The 25562-nt window shown below is 44.9% G+C and overlaps 1 protein-coding gene across 2 annotated transcripts; it reads left to right on the top strand.

Annotated features, from left to right (window-relative positions):
• The first annotated feature begins 246 nt into the window (after positions 1-246).
• ints2 (integrator complex subunit 2) lies at positions 247-25562 on the top strand. Of its 2 annotated transcripts, none has more exons than XM_062517784.1 (25): positions 247-364; positions 1125-1447; positions 1770-1908; positions 2316-2418; positions 2717-2830; positions 3058-3188; positions 4026-4196; positions 4920-5146; positions 8910-9035; positions 12021-12092; positions 12292-12406; positions 13182-13250; positions 13483-13617; positions 13944-14120; positions 15016-15124; positions 15382-15486; positions 15940-16104; positions 16944-17145; positions 17745-17870; positions 20135-20336; positions 21133-21396; positions 22129-22236; positions 22717-22822; positions 23354-23530; positions 24874-25562. In XM_062517784.1, the coding sequence occupies exons 2-25, from the start codon at positions 1155-1157 to the stop codon at positions 25053-25055; spliced, it is 3618 nt and encodes a 1205-aa protein (XP_062373768.1). In that variant the 5' UTR covers positions 247-364; positions 1125-1154; the 3' UTR covers positions 25056-25562. The 2 variants fall into 2 exon arrangements, with proteins under 2 accessions (XP_062373768.1, XP_062373767.1); XM_062517783.1 differs by having other exon boundaries at positions 249-266.

Here is a 25562-nt window from a genome sequence, read left to right as displayed (position 1 = left end):
ACTTTTGCAATGGCCTACATATAATGTCAGTTTCAATTCATGAACAAATCAGGATTTACTTGAAAACAAAGCAAATTGAAGCAAACTACGTTCAGAAGTTGTACTGGTTCCTTGCCCCGTGAGCGCACGGCGTTTTCCTATCCTCCTGGTTCATTCATTCTGTACGGTTCTTTTGTTCAAGTCGGAAAGACAGCGGTAGGACCCCCAGCCAATCAGGTTTGGTTTCTCAGACCCATGCTGCACTGTCTTCGCTTTCCGCCGCCTATGTGAGTTATTAGCGTCTGGCAGCATTGGCTGCTAATATAGGCAACAACACCGTAGCACGTAGTTTATTCAGATAGCAAGAAGTACCTGACATAAACAGGTGAGACATACCCTTAGAACTCCCAAATAACTTGACAACTTTGCCGTAAGCATTCTTGAGCAAAAATAGCGGAATACTACTAAACTGTCTCCCTAAGCAGCTGTGCTAAAGAGCTAACATATACGACTAGCCACCATTGATAGCGAAATGCATGTATTCTTGCACCGTTTTCAGTATATAGCCTCTGTTTTCGAAGCCGTGGTTTTACTTGAAAAGTGGATCAACAAGTAACTCTAAACAACGCGGTGTAATCGGCTATTTACATAGTAGTAGTGCAATCTGAATATAAAAGTCATAGGAGCACCATGGCTAGCATGGTTAGCTAACGTTACCTTGTTAGCCTATGTTAAACTTAGTAGGCTACACTTGTGTCTAATTGTTAACCATGGTTCTGATCAGATAGAACTCAAATCTTGTTGTGAGGGAGTGACTGAAAAGAACAGTAACTGTCATGACTTTGGCCTTGTGAATGGCCCGACGTATGCATTTTGGTTCATATAAATGTGTTGTTGCCAGCTGTGACATGTCAGAACCCATCTTTAGTTCTTGGGCATGATAATCTTTGTTATGTATGTATGTATGTATGTATGTCTGTCACATACACTAACCTATTGGAATGGCTGGTTATACATTATGATCCTGTTCTTTGTGTGTAACTCTACTGTAGTGTCACTGTTTGTCAGTGTTTGAAGTGCTACTGTAGATCTTGGCTGTCAGTTGCCGATTTTTGCTGTTCTTATCAAACTTTTCTGTCTCCCAGTGTATCCAAGTCCAGGAGGGCTGACACAAGATGTCCGACAGTGCGGGCTTGCAGTCTGTCAGCCCGTATGCCTTCGAGGCCATGCAGAAGGTGGATGTGGCTCGGCTGGCTGCGCTCAGCGACCCGGAGCTGAGGCTGCTTCTCCCCTGCCTGGTGCGGATGGCCCTCTGCGCCCCAGCGGACCAGAGCAAGACCTGGGCCCAGGACAAGAAGCTCATCCTCAGGCTGCTGTCCGGCGTGGAAGCAGTGAACTCCATCGTGGCTCTGCTCTCTGTAGACTTCCACGCTCTGGAGCAGGACGCCAGGAAGGAACAGCAGCTCAGGTAACACCCAGATCGCTGAGTTGTAACACACCTGCCCTCAGCCTTTGTTGCTGCCCACAGAGAAATTTTAGATGAGATTGAAATTTTCTACCTAAGCAGTAAGCACCAAGCTCTTTGTTAACATAAGGGCCAGTAAACCTAGTCCTACATTAAAACCCCTTTTTCAGCAGTGATCATTGAAGATCTCAAGGACCAGGCTTACTTAATGTTTGGGAAACATGTTGATACAAGCATACATACAGTAATCCTTACAGGCACTGTCAGGGAAACCACCGTGCTACCTCTATTATGTTGAGTGGCGTCACCTCTTCTTTCCTCACAGACACAAGGCAGGCGGTTCTAATGGGGAGAGTATGCTGGTGTCCCAGCTTCAGCGCGGACTCACGCTGGACTTCGAGCACAGCGACCCTCTGCACAGGCTCCGGCTCGCCCTCAGCGAGCTGCTGGTCATCATGAACAAGGTAGAGAAAAGCTGCAATGTGATTAAAAACGGTAGAGGAACTGTATTTATATAGACCCTTTCAACAAGAAAAACAAAAACAATGCTTGAACGTTCTATTTTGTCCCAAACTACTTCCGCTGCATTAAGATAATATATATGTATATGGAATGTTAAAATGGAAGCCTTGGGAACGGTGGGAACAAATACGGCACTGATAATGGAACGCTCTTGAAACGGTCCCCTTTCCCGGTGCTGAATTACTCCTCCACCTCCAGAGCTACTGCTGCCCCAAATTACTATTGATGTGCGAAAATGTGTTTGCAGAACAGTATCATTGTCCTGTGCATCTATGTGTCTGTTTTGCATGTCATCGTAAAGCAAAGGTTAATGTTCTCTCACACCCCCCCTGTGTGTCACGTTCTGCAGGTGGCTGACTCGAACGGGGAGTTTTTTATGAAGTCGTCAGAGCTGTTTGAGAGTTCTGTGTACCTGGAGGAACTTGCAGACGTCCTCTGCATTCTTCAAGCAGGTACACGCACGTCATTTGCGTTTAGCGATCGAGACATTCTGTTTTGGGTAGAACGGCACTGCGTGGCCTGTAAAATGAGATTGATCCTTGAACTTGTAAATTGAAACTCTGACTGACCCTGACCCTTTTCAGTGTCCATTTACTTGGATTTATAGTCAGAATCCAGCAGTGGCCGTAGATGTAGACGAAATATCTTGCCCTTTATTCAGTATTTTTTTTTTTTTTGAGTAGATATTCAATATCTGACTGTTTTGGTTGTTCATTGATTCATCTCTGGTTGTGTCTGTGTCCTCGCCAGAGCTGCCATCCTTGCTGCCCATTGTTGATGTGGCTGAGGCGCTGCTGCATGTTCGTAACGGAGATTGGTTTCTCTGTCTGCTTGTTGCCAACGTCCCTGACAGTTTCAACGAAGGTACGTTTTGTCGTTTTAGCCTTTCCCAATGCAGTCTACCTTTTAAAATGGTTAAATTGTATGATTAATCTTTTATAGGATAAAGGACTGTTCTTAATGTGTTTAAGTGCACATCTGCATGCCTCAACAAGGTCAAACCCAAATAGAACTAGTTCTGCCACTAATTCTGTCTATTCAGAGGATGACTGTTTTTTTTTCCCCCTTTGTGTTTGTGTGTGTAACTGCAGTGTGCCGAGGTCTGATTAAGAGCGGAGAGCGTCAGGACGAGGAGAGCGCCGGGGGCCGGCGGCGGACCGAGGCTCTGCGGCAGCTCTGTCAGATGAACCCCACCCAGGCCCTCAACATCCGCGCCATGGTGGTGAGCGCACACAACCAAACAACACCACTGACATTTTTTACTTTCCTCTTTCATATTAATTAAACCATGAAAATTTCAAAAACAGCTAGCTTTAACTGCAAACATTCAGAACAGCCTAGAAAGGTGAATATTCTTGGCAGTTTAGGGGGAAAAAAATGCCACAATGTATTTTTATTGCAAACAATATGTTTAAAAAAATGGCTAGTGAGTACTAAATGGAACATGGCAAAAACATTGTCTGAAGGAAATTATTGTGATAATTAAATTATTATGATTTGCTACATAATTATGCAGTACAAATTGACGATAATGCTCTGGTTTTCTTTTTTTTTTTTAAGTATATTTTTTGGGCATTTTATGCCTTTATTGATAGTGACAGTGGAGAGTGACAGGAACCAAATGTGCGAGAGCGCGGGGATGCGGGATCCGGAAACGACCACGGGGCGGGAATCGAAGCGGGGTCGCCGGCGTGCGGTGCAGGTGCCCCAGCCAGTTGCACCACAGCTGGGGCAATGTTCTGGTTTTGTGAAGAGTAAACACACGCTGTGCTCAAAGATCCTTCATTACTGACAAGATAGAGCAACATAATGCATCTCTATGGAATCAAAATTCGAACAGTTCCTGTCTGCTTAAAGAGGCCTGTAGCAAAGACGTCATAGTGGGATATCGATCTCTCTAGCAGTTCAGTTCAAATGTAACGTCACTTTCTAGGTCTGCTTAAAGGGGGATTTCGCCCCCCTCCCCTTTGCGAAAACAGAATATGGAAATTGTCGAACGTTTGCGCCTCTCGCACCGCTTTAACCCTCTCTGGTGTAAACACACGCTGTGCTCTCTCAGGTGGAGGAGTGCCACCTGCCGGGGCTGGGAGTGGCTCTGACTCTGGACTATAAGCCCGACTCCAGTGATGAGGCGGTCAGCCCCCTGGTGTCCTTCGTCAGCGGACTCCTACTGGGTACCAACAGCAAAGTGCGCACCTGGTTCGGCCTGTTCATCCGCAACGGCCAGCAGGTAATGCATACTCTCCCACACACACACACACACACACACACACACACAAAGTCTGAATAATAAACAGTCCACAGAAGACACACACACACACACAGGCGAGATATTATTGCGCACATTTTGAGTAACACAGAAGTTTAAATGCATTTCCAACTTAGTTCTCATGACCCATCTGCACCCCCCCTCTCCTCTGCCGTCTCCCCGTCTTCTTCTTGTGTACTTTCTATTTCTCTCTCCTTCCTGTCTTGTCTGCTATCTCTGTTACTCCTTCACACTTATCTCTCTTTACCTCACCTCTTCATTTCTGTCAATCTACCCATCTTTTTGTCTTTTCCTTCGCCTTCCATCCCCTTCCATGTCTCCCTCTCCCCCTCCCTCTCTCTCCCTCCCTCTCTCCCTCCCTCTCTCCCTCCCTCTCTCCCTCTCTCTCCCCCTCCCTCCCTCTCTTTCCACCTCTCTCTCTCTCGCCCTCCCTCTCTCCCTCCCTCTCTCTCCCTCTCCCCCTCCCTCCCTCTCTCTCCCTCTCTCTCTCTCTCCCTCCCTCTCTCTCCCCCTCTCTCTCTCTCTCCCTCCCTCTCTCTCCCTCCCTCTCTCCCTCTCTCCATCTCTCTCCCCTCCCTCCCTCTCTCTCCCCCTCTCTCTCTATCCCTCCCTCCATCTCTCTCCCCCTCCCTCTCTCTCTCTCTCTCCCTCTCTCTCTCTCTCTCTCTCTCTCTCCCCCTCCAGAGGAAGCGTGAGAGCAGCTCGGTGCTGTGGCAGATGCGTCGGCAGCTGCTGCTGGAGCTGGTTGCCATCCTGCCGCGCTCCCGCAGCACCCACGTGCCCAACGACAGCGAGCCCGGCGCCGGCGGAGGGGCAGCGAGCGGCTACTCGGGCCTGAGGGAGGAGCACGTGGTGAAGGCCAGCGCCCTGCTGCGCCTCTACTGCGCCCTCATGGGCATCGCTGGGCTCAGGTGAGCGGCCCTTTTCTCATACAAAAAATTCCCCTCGCTCAGGGGGGGTGCTGTGGCGCAACAGGCTACAGCACTCGGGCCATATATACGGGTCCGAGTGCCCACGGGGACCCAGGTTCGATTCCGACCTGCGGTCATGTCCCGATCCCACCCCATCTCTCTCTCTCCCACTTACTTCCTGTCTACATCTTCACTGTCCTCTCATAATAAAGGCAAAAATACCAAAAAATATACTTCCCTCGCTCCCACCCACAAAAATATAGCCTCCCCTCAACCCATGCCTTTATTTGATCAACTAATGAACTGTTAGCTGTTAAAACAGTGTTAAAGGACTTTTGGAGTTCTTTTTTTAACAAGTAAAACAGATAAAAGATGATTGTGTGTACAAACTAGATGATGACAACTGTTTTGACAGCTGAATCGTACAAAGTAACAGTCGGCCAACACCCATTTTTATTTTACCAACTACTCAAACAAGTTGTTTGCTGATGTAAGTGACTGTGTTAAAGATTTTGTATTTTTTTTATATATAGGAAACATGTAACAACCTAATACATAACAAAACAATTCAAATACAAGGTGGATAATGGGTCATTCCGTGTCAAATCAGGACACTTTCGGACCTCATCGGAACGGATTTCAACGAAACTTGGTATGCTGATTTAGTCTTATGAGAAGGCCTCAGAAATGAACTTGCACATTTCTTGCATCAATATTAAGGGAGATTCAGACTAAGAAAGTTTGCATAAATTGGGGTGGGGACTATACATTTGACTCATTGTATCTCCTTTACTGTACGTCACACAGAAATGGTTCTGATGTCGCTTGAAAGCTCGTTTCCAGCTCTATATTTTACATAAATAGCAAACAATACCCAAAATGAAAGGTAGCTGAGTTATCAGAGATTATAATATTAAAAATTGAATAGCAAAAAAACCTATATTTTAAATTTCTTCATTTTTTCCCTAAAGCTAGCCTGTAATGTCATTGACATCATCTGAAAATGTTGTCTGTGGTTTTTGAGGCATTGCAGAGATATTGTGACCTGTGAGGTGGCATCACATAGGTTCCAGTCACTAATGGGCAACTTTGACATGAAACTATTGCACAACACAGGCGTAACTAATTCAGTTAATTACGTTTTCAGCTATTCTGAATTTGCATTGATTCATTCAGACATAAAACATTATCTTATGCTTGGAATGACCCCTTCTTTATCCATTTTGTGTCAAATCACCTAGTGGCGGAAAGTCTCCAAAAAATCTTAAAAAAAATCACAGGTGTTTGTAGACTAAACCTATGCATAACTCTTAAATATTACAGCTGTATCACTTACAGTTCAAAAACGACAGCCCTTTGAAGATTCAAGTCATTTTAAGCATTGTGATGAACGATCCTTTTTGCAACATTATTGGCTCTTTTGGTATTTCACTCACATTAGTGAAACTATGCGAATACAAGGACATTTCCCTGTTGAATTAAGATATCCAATCAGATGTGACGTATCTTGTGTAATTTCCCCTCTGCAAAGCTCTGAAAATGGCTATAAATTCATTATGTGAAAAGACTTCATCACTTTTGAAGGCTTCTCATGCGAAAAGTATGTGCCATAAATGTATCAGATTATTTTTGCCACTCATAAATGGACTACAAGGTCATGTCCATGCATTAACTTTGGTTGTAATCATCATCATATTGTCAGGGCATTTTGATTTAATTGGGCTTGATTTTCAAAAAGCCCATTTTCGTCTTCTCATTTCACCAAGTGAACAGTTAACAGGATTTTTTTTAAAAAATACCATATGTCAATCTGTATGTGAGGATCATCTCTCCAAAATTTGGGCTTGTTGCTGAGTTTCTAATGATTTTTGGAAAATATTCTTTATGGGTGATTCCGTGTTAAATCAGGACACTTTCGGACCTCATCGGAACGGATTTTAATGAAACTTGGTATGCTGATTCAGTCATATGAGAAAGCCTCAGAAATTAATTTGCACGTTTCTTGCATCAATATTAAGGGAGATTCAGACTAAGAAAGTTTGCATTAATTGGGGCGGGGACTATACCTTTTGACTTGATTGTATCTCCTTTACTGTAGGTCACACATACATGGTTCATATGTCATTTCAAAGCTCTTTTCCAGCTCTACATTTTACATGATTGCATACACTACCCAAAATGAACGGTGGACGAAAGGTATAGTCCCCACCCCAATTTATGCAAACTTTCTTAGTCTGAATCTCCCTTAATATTGATGCAAGAAACGTGCAAATTGATTTCTGAGGCTTTCTCATATGACTGAATCAGCATACCAAGTTTCGTTAAAATCCGTTCCGATGAGGTCCGAAAGTGTCCTGATTTAACACGGAATCACCCATAAAGAATATTTTCCAAAAATCATAAGAAACTCAGCAATAAGCCCAAATTTTGGAGAGATGATCCTCACATACAGATTGACATATGGTATTTTTAAAAAAAATCCTGTTAACTGTTCACTTGGTGAAATGAGAAGACGAAAATGGGCTTTTTGAAAATCAAGCCCAATTAAATCAAAATGCCCTGACAATATGATGATGATTACAACCAAAGTTAATGCATGGACATGACCTTGTAGTCCATTTATGAGTGGCAAAAATAATCTGATACATTTATGGCACATACTTTTCACATGAGAAGCCTTCAAAAGTGATGAAGTCTTTTCACATAATGAATTTATAGCCATTTTCAGAGCTTTGCAGAGGGGAAATTACACAAGATACGTCACATCTGATTGGATATCTTAATTCAACAGGGAAATGTCCTTGTATTCCCATAGTTTCACTAATGTGAGTGAAATACCAAAAGAGCCAATAATGTTGCAAAAAGGATCGTTCACCACAATGGTTAAAATGACTTGAATCTTCAAAGGGCTGTAGTTTTTGAACTGTAAGTGATACAGCTGTAATATTTAAGAGTTATGCATAGGTTTAGTCTACAAACACCTGTGATTTTTTTTAGATTTTTTTGGAGACTTTCCGCCACTAGGTGATTTGACACAAAATGGATAAAGAAGGGGTCATTCCAAGCATAAAATAATGTTTTATGTCTGAATGAATCAATGCAAATTCAGAATAGCTGGAAACGTAGTTAACTGAATTAGTTACGCCTGTGTTGTGCAATAGTTTCATGTCAAAGCTGCCCATTAGTGACTGGAACCTATGTGATGCCACCTCACAGGTCACAATATCTCTGCAATGCCTCAAAAACCACAGACCACATTTTCAGATGATGTCAATGACATTACAGGCTAGCTTTAGGGAAAAAATGAAGAAATTTAAAATATAGGTTTTTTTGCTATTCAATTTTTAATATTATAATCTCTGATAACTCAGCTACCTTTCATTTTGGGTATTGTTTGCCATTTATGTAAAATATAGAGCTGGAAACGAGCTTTCAAACGACATCAGAACCATTTCTGTGTGACTTACAGTAAAGGAGATACAATAAGTCAAATGTATAGTCCCCACCCCAATTTATGCAAACTTTCTTAGTCTGAATCTCCCTTAATATTGATGCAAGAAACGTGCAAGTTCATTTCTGAGGCCTTCTCATATGACTAAATCAGCATACCAAGTTTCGTTGAAATCCGTTCCGATGAGGTCCGAAAGTGTCCTGATTTGACACGGAATGACCCTAATGAAGACCGTTTTAATCGGTTTAGTGTTTCTTAATCAGTCTTTTAATGTTCGTGTGTGTGTGTGTGTGTGTGTTTTCCACCCCTCAGGCCCACAGACGAGGAGGCTGAGCAGCTGCTGCAGCTGATGACCAGTCGTCCTCCGGCCACCCCCGCCGGCGTGCGCTTCGTCTCGCTGGCCTTCTGTAAGCTGCTGGCCTTCCCCACGCTGGTCAGGTACAGCACACTCAACAGCACGCGCACATCAACACCCCACTCACACACACTTCACAGAGGTGTACCAAAGATGGTTGAAAGAACCAAGGAGAGGATTTGCCAAATTTGAACACACCTTTGGCTTTAGAATAGAATAGAATATATACTTTTTTGATCCCGTGTGGGAAATTCAGTTCTCTGCATTTAACCGAATTAGTGAACACACAGCACACAGTGAACACACAGTGAGGTGAATCACACACTAACCCAGAGCAGTGAGCTGCCTGCCCAACCAGCTGCCCTCGGGGAGCAGTGAGGGGTTAGGTGCCTTACTCAAGGGCACTTCAGCCGCGGTGGACTGGTCGGGGATCGAACCGGCAACCCTCCGGTTACAAGCCCGAAGCCCTAACCAGTACACCACGGCTGCCACAAAGCAATAAAAGCAATTTAAAGCAATACTAAAGAGTTTTTTGTACCTTAAAATAATGTTTCCAAAATCATTTCAGTGATTCATCACCTCGTAACAGGGTGAACGGCACTTGTGCATTCACTTCGCGGCCCTCTATCGGCTATAACCGCACTGTGTAACTTTACCAGATCGGGTAGCGTACCTGTGGTGTGATGAAATGAGACCTAAGAACAGGGTTCGTACGGGTGCTTGAAATCCATGAAAATGCTTGGATTTTAATGTGGTGTTTTCAAGGTTTGAAAAATACTTGGATTTTGGGTAAAGTGCTTGTGAATGCTTGAAAGTGCTAGGCCTACATATTTCTCGGCAGTCTGACCTAAATAGACCAATTATTAAATGAAGGGAAATAAAATGAATTTGCTGTCTATGCGCTGCGCTGACAATGACGAGGTTTGGTGCTTCTCATTCATCACTCCGCAAACATGTCCGTTCGCTATAGTCTTCTTCATTGAAAGTGAAAGCAGACGTGTGTTGATGAATGTTTGATGCAAGTTCGATGTGTGTGGTGAACTATTTGTTTCTTAGCAGAAGCCATGAAACGGTAAAGGTAAAATTATTTATTTAAAGAGACATCATTTATGAAGTTGTTTTGGCTTTGCCACGCGTTCGCGTCCAGTTTGACGTGTCTGGATTTTTCGATAATAATGACAGCAGCAATCTCGTGATGCTGATAATTGACTTTTAATTTATGCACGTGTAAGTCTTAGCTATTGTGCTTGAAGTTAGCTGTGACCGACTAGCCTACTGGCTTTCATCGTGTTAACCACAAAGCCTGTCGACCTTAGGTCTACTAAATTGTTTAGTTAACACCTTGTCATTTCGCGTTTGTCTAGCCGTTCACCCCCGTGCGCCCCATGTCATTCAAAACATATTTCGGGATAGCCATCTCACTATGAGAAAACGTATGATAGTGATGAGATATTAACACGCTGGCATGCTTGGTAAACATCAGTCTTGCACATAATATTGAGCTGATTTTATAGTGGAAATGGCTTACTGTCGCATATACTGATAGATGAAAAAAGTCGCCTATTTAAAGGCACAGTCTGAATTTTAATCATAGCTCTCCATTTAGTGTGTGCACTTGAACAACTAGTGATGAAGCATATAACAGTAGGGCCTGCCATTTATTTTAGGAGGAGGGGTGTAGCGGACATGATACTTTGGAAGGAGAGGGAGTGGTGCAATTTGATTTTCTTCGGAGCAACCTCTTCAGACAGCATCAATATCTATAGGCCTATGGTTCACTATCAGGACTAGAGGACTGTAAGGGGGCAGGCTATATGTGTTCTACATCATTGTTGGCAAAATGATCATGATGGCCTACATATTTCAGCCATATCTGGTTGAGTCTTTAGTAGGCCTAGGCTACTTTGCTATAAATTAGTTATAGACTTATATATAGACTATATTGTGGTTATAATTTTTTGAAATATATGTATCACAGTTTATCAATAGTTCTCATAAAAGTCATCAGATGTCATCATTTAAGGGGTTATTTTTCAAAAATGTTTGTCCTTTGCCAATCACACCCCTGAAATATGGTGTGAATCAATCCATGTTGTTCAACATTATCGAGTGCTGTCAGTAAGAAAAAGAACAAGGAAATTTGATATGACATAGACCAAATAGAGCAGCAGCAAACACTAATGAAATGGTTCCATTTTCTATGCCCCATTCAGTTAACCTAATGATAGTTATATATTATATAATGCTGGTTATATATTGGGCTTAGGTTGTATCAAATTTTCTGTTTTTTTGTCCTACAGTGACCTCAAACAACAGGGCTTTGGATTTGTTTACACTCGATTTCGGTACTGGAAAACTGGTCTTGAAAGTCCTTAAAAAGTGCTTGAATTTGGCCATGAAAAAGGTGTACGAACCCTGTAAGAAACCACAAATTGACTTGCTTCGATGTCGCAATACATCATACTTTCATAAAATCATGCAACATGCTCTAACTTGTCTGTGGACATCGTTATCGTTATTTGGTGGATAAACAAATATTGTGCGTGCAACAGAGGAAAAGTGCTTTAGTGTTGTTTTAAACTCTACAGACACAGTAGTTGTTCCTTTATTGGTCCCCCTGGAGTGTGTGGGATTTGCTTTCCTCACCCCCGTTAGTAAGTCCTACTACCTCCTCCATCCCAACACCTCCATCCCTCTGCATATTCCCCATCTGTCTTATGACCTGTGCTAAACTCACATTTTTATCAGTTGAACACACCTGCTTTAGCTAGTAGCAGTAGCATTATAATGCTGATTACACCAATCAGATGCTTCAATGCTTGCTGTGAAGAATGATTGATTGTATGTATCAGCTGAGAACCACTGCTCTATCCTATCTGGTCCGAGTCGAGTATTGCGCCCTCTGGTGGCTGTATATGGTGGTGCCTGTGAGAGCCGCAGGTGTGTGTGTGTGTGTGCGTGCGTGCGTGCGTGCGTGCGTGCGTGCGTGCGTGCGTGCGTGTGTGTGCGTGTGTGTGCGTGTGTGTGTGTGGGTCCTCCTGATGTCTCTGTTGTGCCTCTCTCCACAGCACCCCAGAGCAAGAGCAGCTGATGGTCATGTGGCTCAGCTGGATGATCAAAGAGGAGGAGTACTTTGAAAGGTGAGATTGTGTGAAGCTTTGAACATTTTTGTGAAGTTGTATTGCTGAATTAAGCTCTTTAGAATCTGGCTTTAAATGGAATATGTTTTTTCAGCGGTGTCTCATTCTGTTCAACAGTTTTAAAGAGAAGTTTTTCTTTCTTTCTTTCTTTCTTTCTCTCTCTCTTTCCCCTGCTGTCTGCTCCATCCCTCCCCCTCAGTGCTGCTGGAGTGTCTGCTTCCTTTGGGGAGATGCTGTTACTGGTCGCCATGTATTTCCACAGCAACCAGCTCAGTGCCATCATTGAGCTGGTGTGTTCTACCCTGGGAATGAAGGTGAGAGGTCGCTGCCTGTCCTCTTCAATAGTACAAAACGCTAGTGCAAATACACATTATGCCTATTTTTGATATGATGGTGCGTTCATGAGCAACTAGGAAATGGGAGAATTCTAAAGTTTATGGGGATGCTGCTCGTCACACCTGAACTGGGAATGTTTGAAGTGGGGACTTTGGGAGAGCTCCCAGGAGCAAGGCACCTAACCCCTCACTGCTCCCCGAGCGCCGCTGGTTGGGCAGGCAGCTCACTGCTCTGGGTTGTGTGATTCACCTCACTGTGTGTTCACTGTGTGCTGTGTGTTCACTAATTCGGTTAAATTGGGTTAAATGCAGAGAACTGAATTTCCCTCACGGGATCAAAAAAGTATATATTCTTCTTCTTCTTCAGAAGAAAAATGTTTGACTTCACTCGGCATAGTGAACGCTCTCCGTTCGGAAGTGGGGAGTCCCAGCCGCATGAACGCACTATGAGAGATGTTGCCATTGCAGCACCTACAGGTTACAGTGGTTAAATAAATAAGAATAAAAAGATATGGCGAATTGGCAGTCTTTTCCAGGTCATTTAGATTTAATCAACTAATCAACAAGATAGTCTGTAGGTTAACTGGTAGGAACCTGGTACTTAGTTGTTAGTGGCAGCCCTAAGCAAAGTTAAGCAGTCAAGCAAAAATCTTAGGTAGCAGACATTTTAAGTTTGATGTACTGGAGATCCATGCCGCCATGAAATACTGCTCAGTGCTTTAATACTGAATCAAATGCTCTTCTTTCTCCACAGATTGCCATTAAACCAAGCTCTCTTAGCAAGATGAAGACCATATTCACCCAGGAGATCTTCACTGAACAGGTATCATATTGCACAGACCTGGCACGGACCAAATACTGTTCTGAAGTACAGTAGCTGACCGTTTTGGTCTTATGTGGTCTGTTTGCTATCAATGTTCTCACCTGAAGTTGGCGACTTCGTCACTGTTTGCTTCGATTGTTGTTTGATTGTTTGTGTTGAAATGATCCTCATCTGCACTACGTATATGGATATAAGTTGTGCTGTAAAGAGACTTTGATGTGTGTGCCATTAGGTGGTCACTGCCCATGCAGTCCGAGTGCCCGTCACCAACAACCTGAGTGCCAACATCACCGGCTTCCTGCCCGTGCACTGCATCTACCAGCTGCTGAGGAGCCGAGCCTTCACCAAGCACAAGGTCTCCATCAAGGTAAGATGGCAACAAGTAGCACATATCACCGGCTCATCCCCAAGGCTTTGGAATGAATTCAGTTGGGGTCATGTGAGACTGGATGGATGCATCATCTCATTCAAACTCAATTATCTTAAGCATTATATGTAATCATTTAATTGCATAAACATCTCAGAGTTTTGCATTTGCAGCAAATTATATAGTAATGAAAAGCAATTGACTTTGTGCATGTGTGTGTGTCTGTGTGTGTGTGAATGAATGTGTCTGTGAATGTGTGTGTGTGTGTGTGTGTGTGTGTGTGTGTGTGTGTGTGTGTGTCTGTTTGTGTGTGCGTTATCCCTCAGGACTGGATCTTCAGACAGCTGTGCGAGAGCTCCACCCCTCTGCACACTCAGCTCCTCCCACTCATCGACGTCTACATCAACTCCATTCTCACGCCCGCCTCCAAGGCTAACCCAGAGGCCACCAACCAGCCCGTCACCGAGCAGGAGATCCTCAACGTCTTCCAGGGAGTGACCGGGGTAGGTCAGGTCCTTCTGACTGAACACATAACTTACAGTAATTTCCCGCATTAAAGCTGCATTGTGTATAAGCCGCAGGACAGTGTTCTATGCAAGTTAAAAGAAACAAAACCATATTAACACCATATTAACTGTCCCCCTGTATTAACCTCATAGCTGAAGAAATTTTGCAAAATCAATGTATAAGCCTCGGCTAATAGTCGGGAAATGACGGTAGTGTATTCAGGTGTGGCATTCAGGTGTTGTTTGTACCTTGATAATCCTGCAATACCCAATCCACCTGAAGTTCAAGTTGGCTGCTAGTTCGTAATCATTCTCACATTCAGGGCTCTAAATTAACACACGCCAAATGCGGGTAAAAATTCATTTTGGCGGGTATAAAAAAACCCTTACTAGCCACTTTGGCTGGTGGTGAGTGATAGAAGAAAATTGTTCGGGGTGTGTGAGTGGTAATGTTATGGGCATGTCTAATTTTGATCAGAAAAAATGGCTAGTTGAATTTCTGATTGGCTAGTAAGAAAAAAGATCTACTAGCCAAGTTGGCTGGTGATGAAAAAAGTTAATTTAGAGCCCTGCTCACATTACTTGCATAACAAGTATCAGCAAAACATGTGCAGTGCCAGCGCTAGTGTTTGTATCTTTGTGTCGGTGTCCCTCTTGCACATACTGTAACTGTTCCTCATGGATCTCTCTCTTTCACACTCTCTCTTTATCTGTCTCTGTCTTTCCCTGTCGTCCCTCTCTCTCCCTCTCTCTCTCTCTCTCTCTCTCTCGTCTCTCTCTCTCACCCTCTCACACTTTCTCTTTCTCTGTCTCTCTGTCTTTGTCTGTCCTCCCCCCCCCTCTCTCTCTCTCTCTCTCTCTCTCTCTCTCTCTCTCCCTCTCCCTCTCTCAGGGGGACGGTGGGCGCGGGCGTTCACGTTTCAGTATCACAGCCCAGCTCCTCATCCTCTACTACATCCTGTCCTACGAGGAGGCACTGCTGGCTAACACCAAGTCACTGGGTGAGTATAATAGTGTTGTCTCCTCAGACTCCTCTGCCCCTCTACAGGTAATGAGGTACAGTAGTAATGAATACACATACACACATAACATGAATTGAGCTGACTTTCGTTTGTTGACTTCCTAACAGTCACAACTCAGCCCTGGTTTATTGAGATTTATCCTGAAGACATGTAACATTTAACAGCCTAATCTCTTTCTCTCTTTCTCGTTCTTTCTCATTCTTTCTCTCTATGCATCCCCGACTCTCTGCTTCCAGCCCAAATGCAGAAGAAGCCGAAGTCCTACTCTGCAGCGCTGATGGACCAGATCCCCATTAAGTACCTCATTGGCCAGGCCCAGGGACTACAGAAAGAGCTCGGGGGTAAGAAGTTGAACTTGTGGCCATTCCCATTTCTGTTGGCGCCTTGGCAACATTAATGATGGGATGGAATGATGTACTGTAAGAGACTAGGACCTTCCGAACTAATGCTTCATTCTGTTCACTAATTTGTCTTTCTGTAAACATCTCTCTCTCTCTCTCTCTCTTTCTCTACCTGTCTCTCTCTGTCTTTCCCTCTCTCCCCTTCCCTCTTTGTCTTTCTCTTTTTCCCTCTCTCTCCCTCCCTCCCTCTCCCTCTCTCTCTCTCCCTCCCCCTCCTTCTCTCTCTCTCTCTCTCTCTCTCCCTCCCTCCTTGTCTCTCTATCCGTCTCTCTATCCCTCCCTCCCCCCCTCTCTCTCTCTCCCTCCCCCCCTCTCTCTCTCCCTTCCCCCTCTCTCCCTCCCTCTCTCTCTCTCTCTCTCTCCCCCCCCCCCCTCTCTCTCTCTCTCCCTCAGGTCTGCACTCTGCGCTGCTGCGCCTGCTGGCCACTAACTACCCTCACCTGTGCATGGTGGAGGACTGGCTGAAGGAGGAGGAGGTGACCGGCACACTGCCCCTGCTGCGCAGGATCCTGCTGACCAGCCCCACCTGCCTCTACACACACACACAGCTGCAGGAGGGTGAGGATGCGCACTGTACACACACACACACACCTACAGGTAATCACACACACACACGCACACACACACACACACACAGCTGCAGGAAGGTGAGGATGCGCACGGGCGCACACACACACACACACACACACACACACACACACACACACACAGCTGCAGGAAGGTGAGGAACGAACACACACACACACACACACACACACACACACACACAGCTGCAGGAAGGTGAGGAACACACACGCACACACACACACACACACACACACACACACACACACACACACACACACACACACACACACACAGCTGCAGGAGGGTGAGGATGCGCACGCACGCACACACACACACACACACACACACACACACACACACAGCTGCAGGAGGGTGAGGATGCGCACGCACACACACACACACACACTCACACACACACACACACACACACACACACACATGCAGGAAGGTGAGGAACGAACACACACAGACACTACACTACACTATACACACACACACACACACACACACACACACACACACACACACACAGATGCAGGAAGGTGAGGAACACACACACGCACACACACACAGCTGCAGGTAGGTGAGGATGCACACTCATGTGTATACACACACAGCGACAGAAAGATGAGGATCACACACTGTGCTTGCGTGCGCACACACACATACATACATACTTTACACATACATACACACACACACACAGCTTTAAGAGCTTGAGGACACATGCAGACACACATACAACTCCAGATTCACAGAGCTATACAGTATAAATAATGATAAGATATAACGCATGTAGTCACGATGCACCACCAATTCCCCCCACAAAGCGTTCCAGAAGCTTCCATCCAGCCAGACGCGACTGCTTGAGATGCTGGAGCACCTGGCGCTGCTGTCGCCCAGCGACCTGATCCCGTACGCCGAGGCCCTGACGGCCAGCATGGGGCTGCTGCTGGACGACGGCGTCCCCCGCAAGGTGCTGCAGACGCTCAACAAGCTGTGGATGGTGCTCAACACCGTCATGCCCCGCAGGTGAGCCGCGATGTGGAATTTAGGGGGCATGGGGGAGACTGGGTGCTGGTGTAGTGTCTTCCTTTTTTTTTTTTTTTTTAAGTCCATGTAAATCGTGCAGACTCGCACTCAAAGGGGGAAAAAAACAAAGTCAAGTAGGTTTGTTTTTGAACCATTTATTTTATTGTATTTATTTATTAATTTATTTTCCCTGAGTGCGAGTCCTCCTTAGCTGTTCTCAACTGATTTCTTGACTACCGCAGAGAAATGTATGGACTTAAAAAGCACTCGAGTCTGTTCTTTTGCTTTTTGTTCCATGTTTTTGCTTGCCAGCTCTTTTCATTATCTCCCAAGTTTCTACTATTTCAAAACTATGTGAACAAAATTATGTCTAAACCACACGTTAGGCCTTCATCTCCCTCCTCATAGACTCCCACCCCCACTCTGTGAATCAGCACAGCACACGCAATACAACTCAATCATTTTCTTCTGTTATGCAAGTATAATGTAAAAACAATTGATGTAATTGATTCTCAATTCTGTGTGTGTGTCTGTGTGTGTCTGTGTGTGTCTGTGTGTGTCTGTGTCTCTGTCTCTGTGTGTGTGTGTGTCCGTCCCAGGCTGTGGGTGATGACGGTGAACGCCCTGCAGCCCTCGGTGAAGCTCCTGAGGAAGCCGCGCTACACCCAGAATGACCTGATGGTGGACCCCATCATAGTCCTGCGCTGTGACCCCAGGGTCTTCAGGTATTACAGCACTACACAACGCTGATCAATAGTCACTCTTTAGTCATAAGTCCCTTTCCCACATGAGCGAGACATCCGGATGTCAAACGGATATCAAACGGGTGGCTGTATGTGGGAACGCAAAACTCGGGTATTTTCTTACCCGGAACTCACCCTACTAGCCCCCTAGTACTACTTCTAGATGTTACCCGGGTGCGCTTAGGTGGGAACGCAGCCGGCACAGTTCTGGGTAGAGATGGGGGGGCGTACCGATGACGTATAGAAATGCGCCCTTGCAGCCTGCTTGCAGCACGAGGCAGAAAGTACAAATTGCCATGGTAACGATAAACATTGCCCTACGAGTATGAACACAGAGAGAACACCGGAGTACAGAAAACAGTGACATTTTGTTGTGTACGTACAATAAAAATTTAAACTGCAATCAACGTTGTTGTGTTTGTTGCAGGACAGGCAGGATTATCCTTGCAAACGTGAATAGCTTGAAGTGTTGTCGATTAGCTTGCAACTAGCTGTTTATTACAGTGGTTAGCAATTAACAGCTAATAGTTAACGTCGCTGTTATTTAGCATTGTTGGAGCTGGGAAGGAGCCTCAGACCTCTGTGTGCTGTTTATATTTTCCAGGTGTGTCATTATTTTCTATTAATTTGTTATGTTGGATGTTTATACCAGAGAGGGTTGAAGTAGAGCTTTGTTTATAGCCTAGTGCTCCTGGCGTTAGCTATTTTTTCCTCTATGCTAGCTCCCGCTGACTAGCGAGCTAACTACTTTTGTTGTTTCATGATGTTTTGGATCTGATGTAAGTTCGCATCATCCAGGCAACACAGCACAACAACGCATTTATTTAGCGTCATCTCCCTCCCCCTGCACAAGCTGACATTGCCCCACCCCTCGCGGCTCCTACTCGGGTCTAGTGTGAACACAATTACCCGTATATCACTCGGACATAAAGCGCATGTGGGAAACGTCCGTGTCGTGCCTCCACCCGGGTAAATATGTCCGGGTAACTTCTAGAAGCTATGTGGGAAAGGGACTATATTGGTCCAGTTTTCATTATACTTAACTTATATATAGACTATATTATTTTAACTCTGTAGTTAACATATGTTTCATATACAGCTACTGTATGTAAGAATTACGAGACCAGTGCACATTTTTTGCACAGTTGCTGAGTGACATTTGAATCAGTTGACTGTCATACTCAAAATTAAGAGACCACTGCACATTTGAATATGACCATCAACTCATTCGAATGTCTAGATATGTATATGTACCATAATTTCCCAACTATTAGCCTAGGCTTATACAATGAGTTTACAAAATTCCTTCAGCTCTGAGGTTAAAGGGATAATCCGGAGTGAAATGCACTTTAGATCAATTTTTCGGACTATTGGGAGTACATACGTTGAGTTGACACCAAAATCATGTCATTCGGATGTATTTTGAGAAAGTTCGAGTTCACCGTTTTTAGCCAAAACTCGTTAGCCTGGAAGTGACCGGGGCAGGTCCTTTCGCCACTACAAAACGCTATTTTATACCTCTTCTACTGTTCCAAACAACGCTACACTTACGTGGTAGTGAGTAGAGGGTCCCTAAAGCCAAACCGAAGTATCCCCGCGTCTTTATGTGGTCGGATAGAGAGTCCAGAATGAATTTAATCGAGTCAGTACCTTCCGGAAATGTCGCTGTGGCAGCTGCGCAACGCTTCAACAACACTTTACTAACATTTCCGGAAAGGTACTGACTCGATTAAATTCATTCTGGACTCTCTATCCGACCACATAAAGACGTGAGGATACTTCGGTTTGGCTTTAGGGACCCTCTACTCACTACCACGTAAGTGTAGCGTTGTTTGGAACAGTAGAAGAGGTATAAAAATAGCGTTTTGTAGTGGCGAAAGGACCTGCCCCGGTCACTTACAGGCTAACGAGTTTTGGCTAAAAACGGTGAACTCGAACTTTCTCAAAATACATCCGAATGACATGATTTTGGTGTCAACTCAACGTATGTACTCCCAAAAGTCCGAAAAATTGATCTAAAGTGAATTTCACTCCGGATTATCCCTTTAATACACAGGGGCAGTTAAAATGATATTAATATGGTTTTGTTTCTTTTAACTTGCATAAAACACTGTCCTGCGGCTTAGACAGAATGCTATACTAACCCTAGTATACATACAGTAATTTCCTGTGTATTAGCCGCATTGTGTACATGTATCTGTGTGTAATGATGAGTCCTCTGGTGTATTCCTCTGGTGTATTCCCAGGTGTCCTCCACTCATGGACATCACCCTGCACATGCTGAACGGCTACCTGCTGGCCTCCAAGGCCTACCTGAACGCCCACCTGAAGGAGATGGCCGACATGGAGCGCCAGACGCAGACCATCTCCAACCTGGGCCTGAGCGGCCAACCCGACACCCCCGAGGTCACCCGCGAGGAGCTGAAGAACGCCCTGCTCTCTGCACAGGTCTGTGTGAACAGCACAGGGGCACCACACACACCACACACACCATACATACACACACACACACACACACACACACACACACACACACACACACACACACACACCACACACACCATACACACACACACACACACACACACACACACACACACACACACACACACACACACACACACACACACACCACACACACCACACACACCACACACACACCATACACACACACACACACACACATCCAGGAGCAGCAGTAGTGTTGCCACCTTACATTCGGCACAGGTTTTGATTCCTGAATGCACGGTTGTCATCGTGTCCCTTGGTATAAAAGTGTCTGCTAAATAGTAGTCACTTTACACACATACACACGTGTCACTCTTGCAAACATGCTTGCATTTAGGTCAAATACAGGATACAAAACAAACATGTACACATATCCAAGAAACACACCCACAAGCACAATTGGCACCACAGTCTGTTTTTCCAGATTCCTGTTGTATTGCTATGTCATATATTACTACAGTAATTTCCCTCATATAAGCCACATTGTGTATAAGCCGCAGGACAGTGTTTTATGCAAGTTAAAAGAAACAAAGCCATATTAACTGCCCCCCTGTATTAACCTCATAACTGAAGACATTTAGCAAAATAAATGTATAAGCCGCGGCTAATAGTCGGGAAATTACGATATGTCATATTTTACTCAATGTAAAGTTATGATTCACTTTAATATCTGCAGAGGTCTTTTTCCTGTGCCTCTGTTTTGACTTTTGAACTCCTGCCAACCCCTGACCTGTAGGACAGCGCCGCGGTGCAGATCCTGCTGGAGGTGTGTCTTCCCATCGCGGGGGAGGAGCCAACCGCAGTGGGCGGAGCCGAGAGCCTTCTGCACAGAATGCGGGGCGACAAAGCCAAGCCCACGGGCGGCGCCGCGGCCGTGACGATGGAGGAGGAAGAGGGCGGGTTGCTAAGCGACCTGCGGGAGGTGCAGTGTCTCATCTGCTGCCTGCTGCACCAGATGTTCATCGCCGACCCCAACATCGCCAAGCTGGTGCACTTCCAGGTAGACTAGCGCTAGACACTTACAGTCATCGATGGGCTTTGTGAGTGTGTGTGAACAGCTGAACAACAGGCATCACCTTGTGTGCTGTGAGTGCTCTGTTGATCAGATTAGTGTTATTATATAAATGCTGCCCATGTACCATTTGATCTGTCACCAAATGTGACCCTTTCAAAGCGAAATCAGTCGCTTTGCGCACAACGTTATTGTGAGAAAATCCACAATAAACAAACTTCTGGGTTAAAATGTTGAATTTCACATTTTCGCATAATTCGACAGTATACAGTCTACAGTTTCATATCGTGAACTAATTTCATGGAAAAACATATGTTTTGACTGTTAAACCCGGCGAAGATTCAACACATTTGCAGTCATTAACGTTGTCCACGCCGCTTAAAAAGGTGATTTCTCCTCTTCTGGCATATCGTGACAGGAGAACCATGTCAACTTTGGATGCGGTGATCTTAGCGATTGTTTGTGTAATACCCTCGATATACATATCGTTGGAAAGCTTAGTTTATGGCCGTTTATGGACTGGTTTCGCTTTGCAGGGTCACAAATGTGGTTTGTGTACGGTGGCAAAAAAACAAACAAAGAGAAATCCACAGAGCTCATTGTCAACCTATCTCTCTCTCTTTCTCTCTCTCTCTCTCTCTCTCTCTCTCTCTCTCTCTCTCTCTCTCTCTCTCTCTCTCTCTCTCTCTCTCTCTCTCTCTCTCTCTGTTCTGTCTCCAGGGTTACCCCCAGGCTCTTCTGCCTCTCACAGTAGCCGGAATTCCCTCCATTCACATCTGTCTGGACTTCATCCCCGAGCTGATAGCCCAGCCTCAGCTGGAGAAACAGGTGTGTGTGTGTATGTGTGTGAGTCTCTGTGTGTGTTCGTTTGTATGTACCTGTTGTGCATTAATGTGAGTGTGTGCGTTTGTGCCTGAGCCTGGGATGAGGTACTTGCGCGAAACTAGAAAGTTGCTAAGTCGGTAATCGCCTACAGAGGGCAGAAGTGCCCTTTGTCATGTTATGAGGATTTATGTGCCATCAAAATGATTTTGGAATCAGTCAAACAGCTGTTAAGGGTGCCTTTAAGCCCTAGATGATCAGCAGACAAGCAACGTTTTTGTTAAAGGTTTGCTTTTGCATTGCCGCTTTGGTTATGGTCATGGAGAGGAAGTCCAGAAAGTTTACTTTTGTATTTGATTGATTGATTATTGGTTAATGGATTGATTGATTGATTGATGGATAGATAGATAGATAGATAGATAGATAGATAGATAGATAGATAGACGGTTTATTGAATCAATGTGTTGTTTTTCCCCTCCCTCCCAGATCTTTGCCATCCAGCTGCTGTCTCAGCTGTGCACCCAGTACGCCCTGCCCAAGTCCCTGAGCGTGGCCCGCCTGGCCGTCAGCGTCATGGCAACCCTCCTCACAGGTGCAGCCTCCCCGCTCAGCCCTCTGCTCTCACAGGAGCCAAAACACTGCTTTTAGCAGCCAGTGCATTTATATACATACATAAGTGTAGTTTCTCTCTTTCATTTTCCTGTGTCCCCCACAACACACACACACACACACAGACTTTGTTGATGCTGGGATCAGTTGAATGCAGCCCCTTATGTGTTCATTCTAACTCACCTAGGTTTTAACCTTTATGAACTCCTCATGGACGTTCAACTGCACAATGTTGTAAAGTGGCGGTGAAGAAAGCCTCCTTCCTGTCGTGCAACTGTAGTTTTGACCTCATTTGTTCTCCATGGAGCAACGCTTTTAACAGCTACAGTGTGCAGCAGTTTTGCAAACGCATTGACAAACATTGGATTTGCATGTTTTAAGCGAAAAACGAAATTATTAATATAATAACAACAACCTGAGTTTTATAATGATATTCATATTAATGCTTAATATTTCTAATACTTTCAAATGTTTGTTTGTTTGTTTGTTTGTTTGTTTTGTGCGCGGTGGCCAGTGCTGACTCGTAAGAAGCGCCACTCGTTCTTCATGCCCACCCTGCCCTGCCTGGTGTCCTTCTGCCAAGCCTTCCCGCCGCTCTACGAGGATGTCTTCGCCCTGCTGGTGCAGGTGGGCCAGGTGTGTGCTGCGGACGTCGCCACTGAGGAGAGGGACATCGACCCACTCATTGCCCGTGAGTGTGTGTGTGCGTGTGTGTGTGATTTGGATCACTGAATATGTTCATTTGTCATGAATCTTGACATTTTAACACAATCTGGCTTTTATGATCTGACTTTTTGACATAAAATGGACACTATGGCAGGAGTGGTGTCAATAATAATCGATTCGGCGATACATGCGCAGCCTGTACAGTGTTTCCCACACATAGACAAATTTGTGGCGGTGCACCACAGATTCAACACGGCCGGATATAATATAATATAATATAATATAATATAACATGGTTTGAAATGTTATTTCATACAATTTCTAGTTTCCCCCACATAGCAGCCAATACAATCTTTTGTTCAATCATCTGACTGCTTGTATTGCCTCATGACTGATGACAAATTTGCCTTGTTGTGTGCAGTAGAATTTTGATGCATCGCAATGCATTACATTGCTGGCTTCTAAGAAATGTTATGACGGAGTCACACGCACAGGGAGTTGGCCTTGACACTTGCCCTTGATCTGCTTCACCACAGAGTGCTGAGTCAATGACTTCATCATCCTGACAGTTTTATTTTCTCTTTCTCTCTGGATGTTACTGTATGAACATTTTACTTTGATCAGTCATACAGCTCTAAAATGAAGACCACTGCACATTTTTTTTGTGATATTATCCTACTGTTGATGATGAGTGACATTCAAATGAGTTTATGTTCATGTTCAAATTGGCTGTGGTCTTGAATGATGGCTGTCTCGCTTCCCCTTAGCGCCGGTGAGCGGAAAAAGCACACTTGCAAGTTTGTGCCACCGAGCCGGTGGCAGTGACAAACAGAAAGTCTCAAGCCTCGCGATCACGCTCATTAAAAGGCAGACTGGCCGATTGAGGAGTATTTTAAAATATATACATGCTAAAGTTGTAGGGGAAGCTCTGCAGAGAAACCTGCAAGCGTAAAACGAGAAAGCGGCGAAGAAATCGACAGACCTGCATAGTTCCTCTTTAAAGAGACCCTATGCAACTTTTTCATAGTCATAAAATCACTTAGAAATCGTTGTTTTGCTTGACTGACCAGTTTTATCGAAAACAGTAATATTTCCTCCCGCCCCCAGTGTCCCTATCCGCTATTGCCGATCTGGCCGATCTGGAAGGCTGAGAAGCGTAAGGAACAAGAAGAACCACGCTTGCAATTTATATATTTATATATAGCCTATATATGTATAGATATACACGCTAAAGCTGTCGGGGAAGCTCTGCAGAGAAATATGCCAGCATAAAACGAGCGAAAACGAAAGACGAAACCGAAACCGGAGATGAAATCGCCAATCCTGCATAGTTCCTCTCTAACACTGATGTGTGTCCATGTCCTCCAGGGCTGCAGTATCTGAGGGAGAGGCCCAAGGATGCGGCGTCCGTGGTGGGCCTGTCCAAACCGGTCCTGCCCAAGAGGTCTGGAGACAGGGCGTGGGGAAGTGACCCGGACGTCCAGCTCTGCTACCAGATCGAGACCACCTTCATGGACATCATCCAGTCAAGCGTGCAGACGGAGCAGTGATGGAGCCTGACCAGATGGTGGTGGTGGAGGTGGTGGTGGTGGTGGTGGTGGCTGTTGTGGTGAAAGCCATGGCCTCCATCACCAGAGCTGTTACTGTGAAAACAACCATGGCTGCTGTCACAACCAGAGAGCAGTGGCCTTTGACGACCAGACATAAGGAATGATCTTGTCTCAAACTGTGTGTGTGTGGTTTTTGTCACAAATTGACCATACAGCTCCGCATGAACTCAGACAGATGGGTGGGGGTGCGAGGGGGGGGGTCGACTTGGAGAGCATTTGAAGGGAGACGACATGGAGGTAGTCCAGGTCAAAAGGGAGTTCTCCCTGTGAAGCTGTTGGTTTTGGTGTGGGCGTATGTACAGTACAATGAGCTGATGCGGTAGCGAGATATTATTGGTCTGTTTTCTTGACCACTGTACAGATCTTTTCCAACACATTGTAAAAAAAGGTGTTTTAGTTTTGTAAGCACTGATCTTTTTTTTTAGACTTTGCATTAAAATATGTGAA

The sequence above is a fragment of the Sardina pilchardus genome, chromosome 17, assembly GCF_963854185.1.
Source record: "Sardina pilchardus chromosome 17, fSarPil1.1, whole genome shotgun sequence".
NCBI lineage: Eukaryota > Metazoa > Chordata > Actinopteri > Clupeiformes > Clupeidae > Sardina > Sardina pilchardus.
Note: the sequence above shows the minus strand (reverse complement) of the source record. Positions and strands in the feature narration are given on the sequence as shown.

Coding starts and splice junctions, on each gene's coding strand:
- ints2 (XM_062517784.1), top strand. CDS start 1,155: ATGTCCGACAGTGCGGGCTTGCAGTCTGTCAGCCCGTATGCCTTCGAG. Junction 14,121..15,015: donor TCTTCCAGGGAGTGACCGGG/GTAGGTCAGGTC, acceptor TCCCTCTCTCAG/GGGGACGGTGGGCGCGGGCG. Junction 15,125..15,381: donor GGCTAACACCAAGTCACTGG/GTGAGTATAATA, acceptor CTCTGCTTCCAG/CCCAAATGCAGAAGAAGCCG.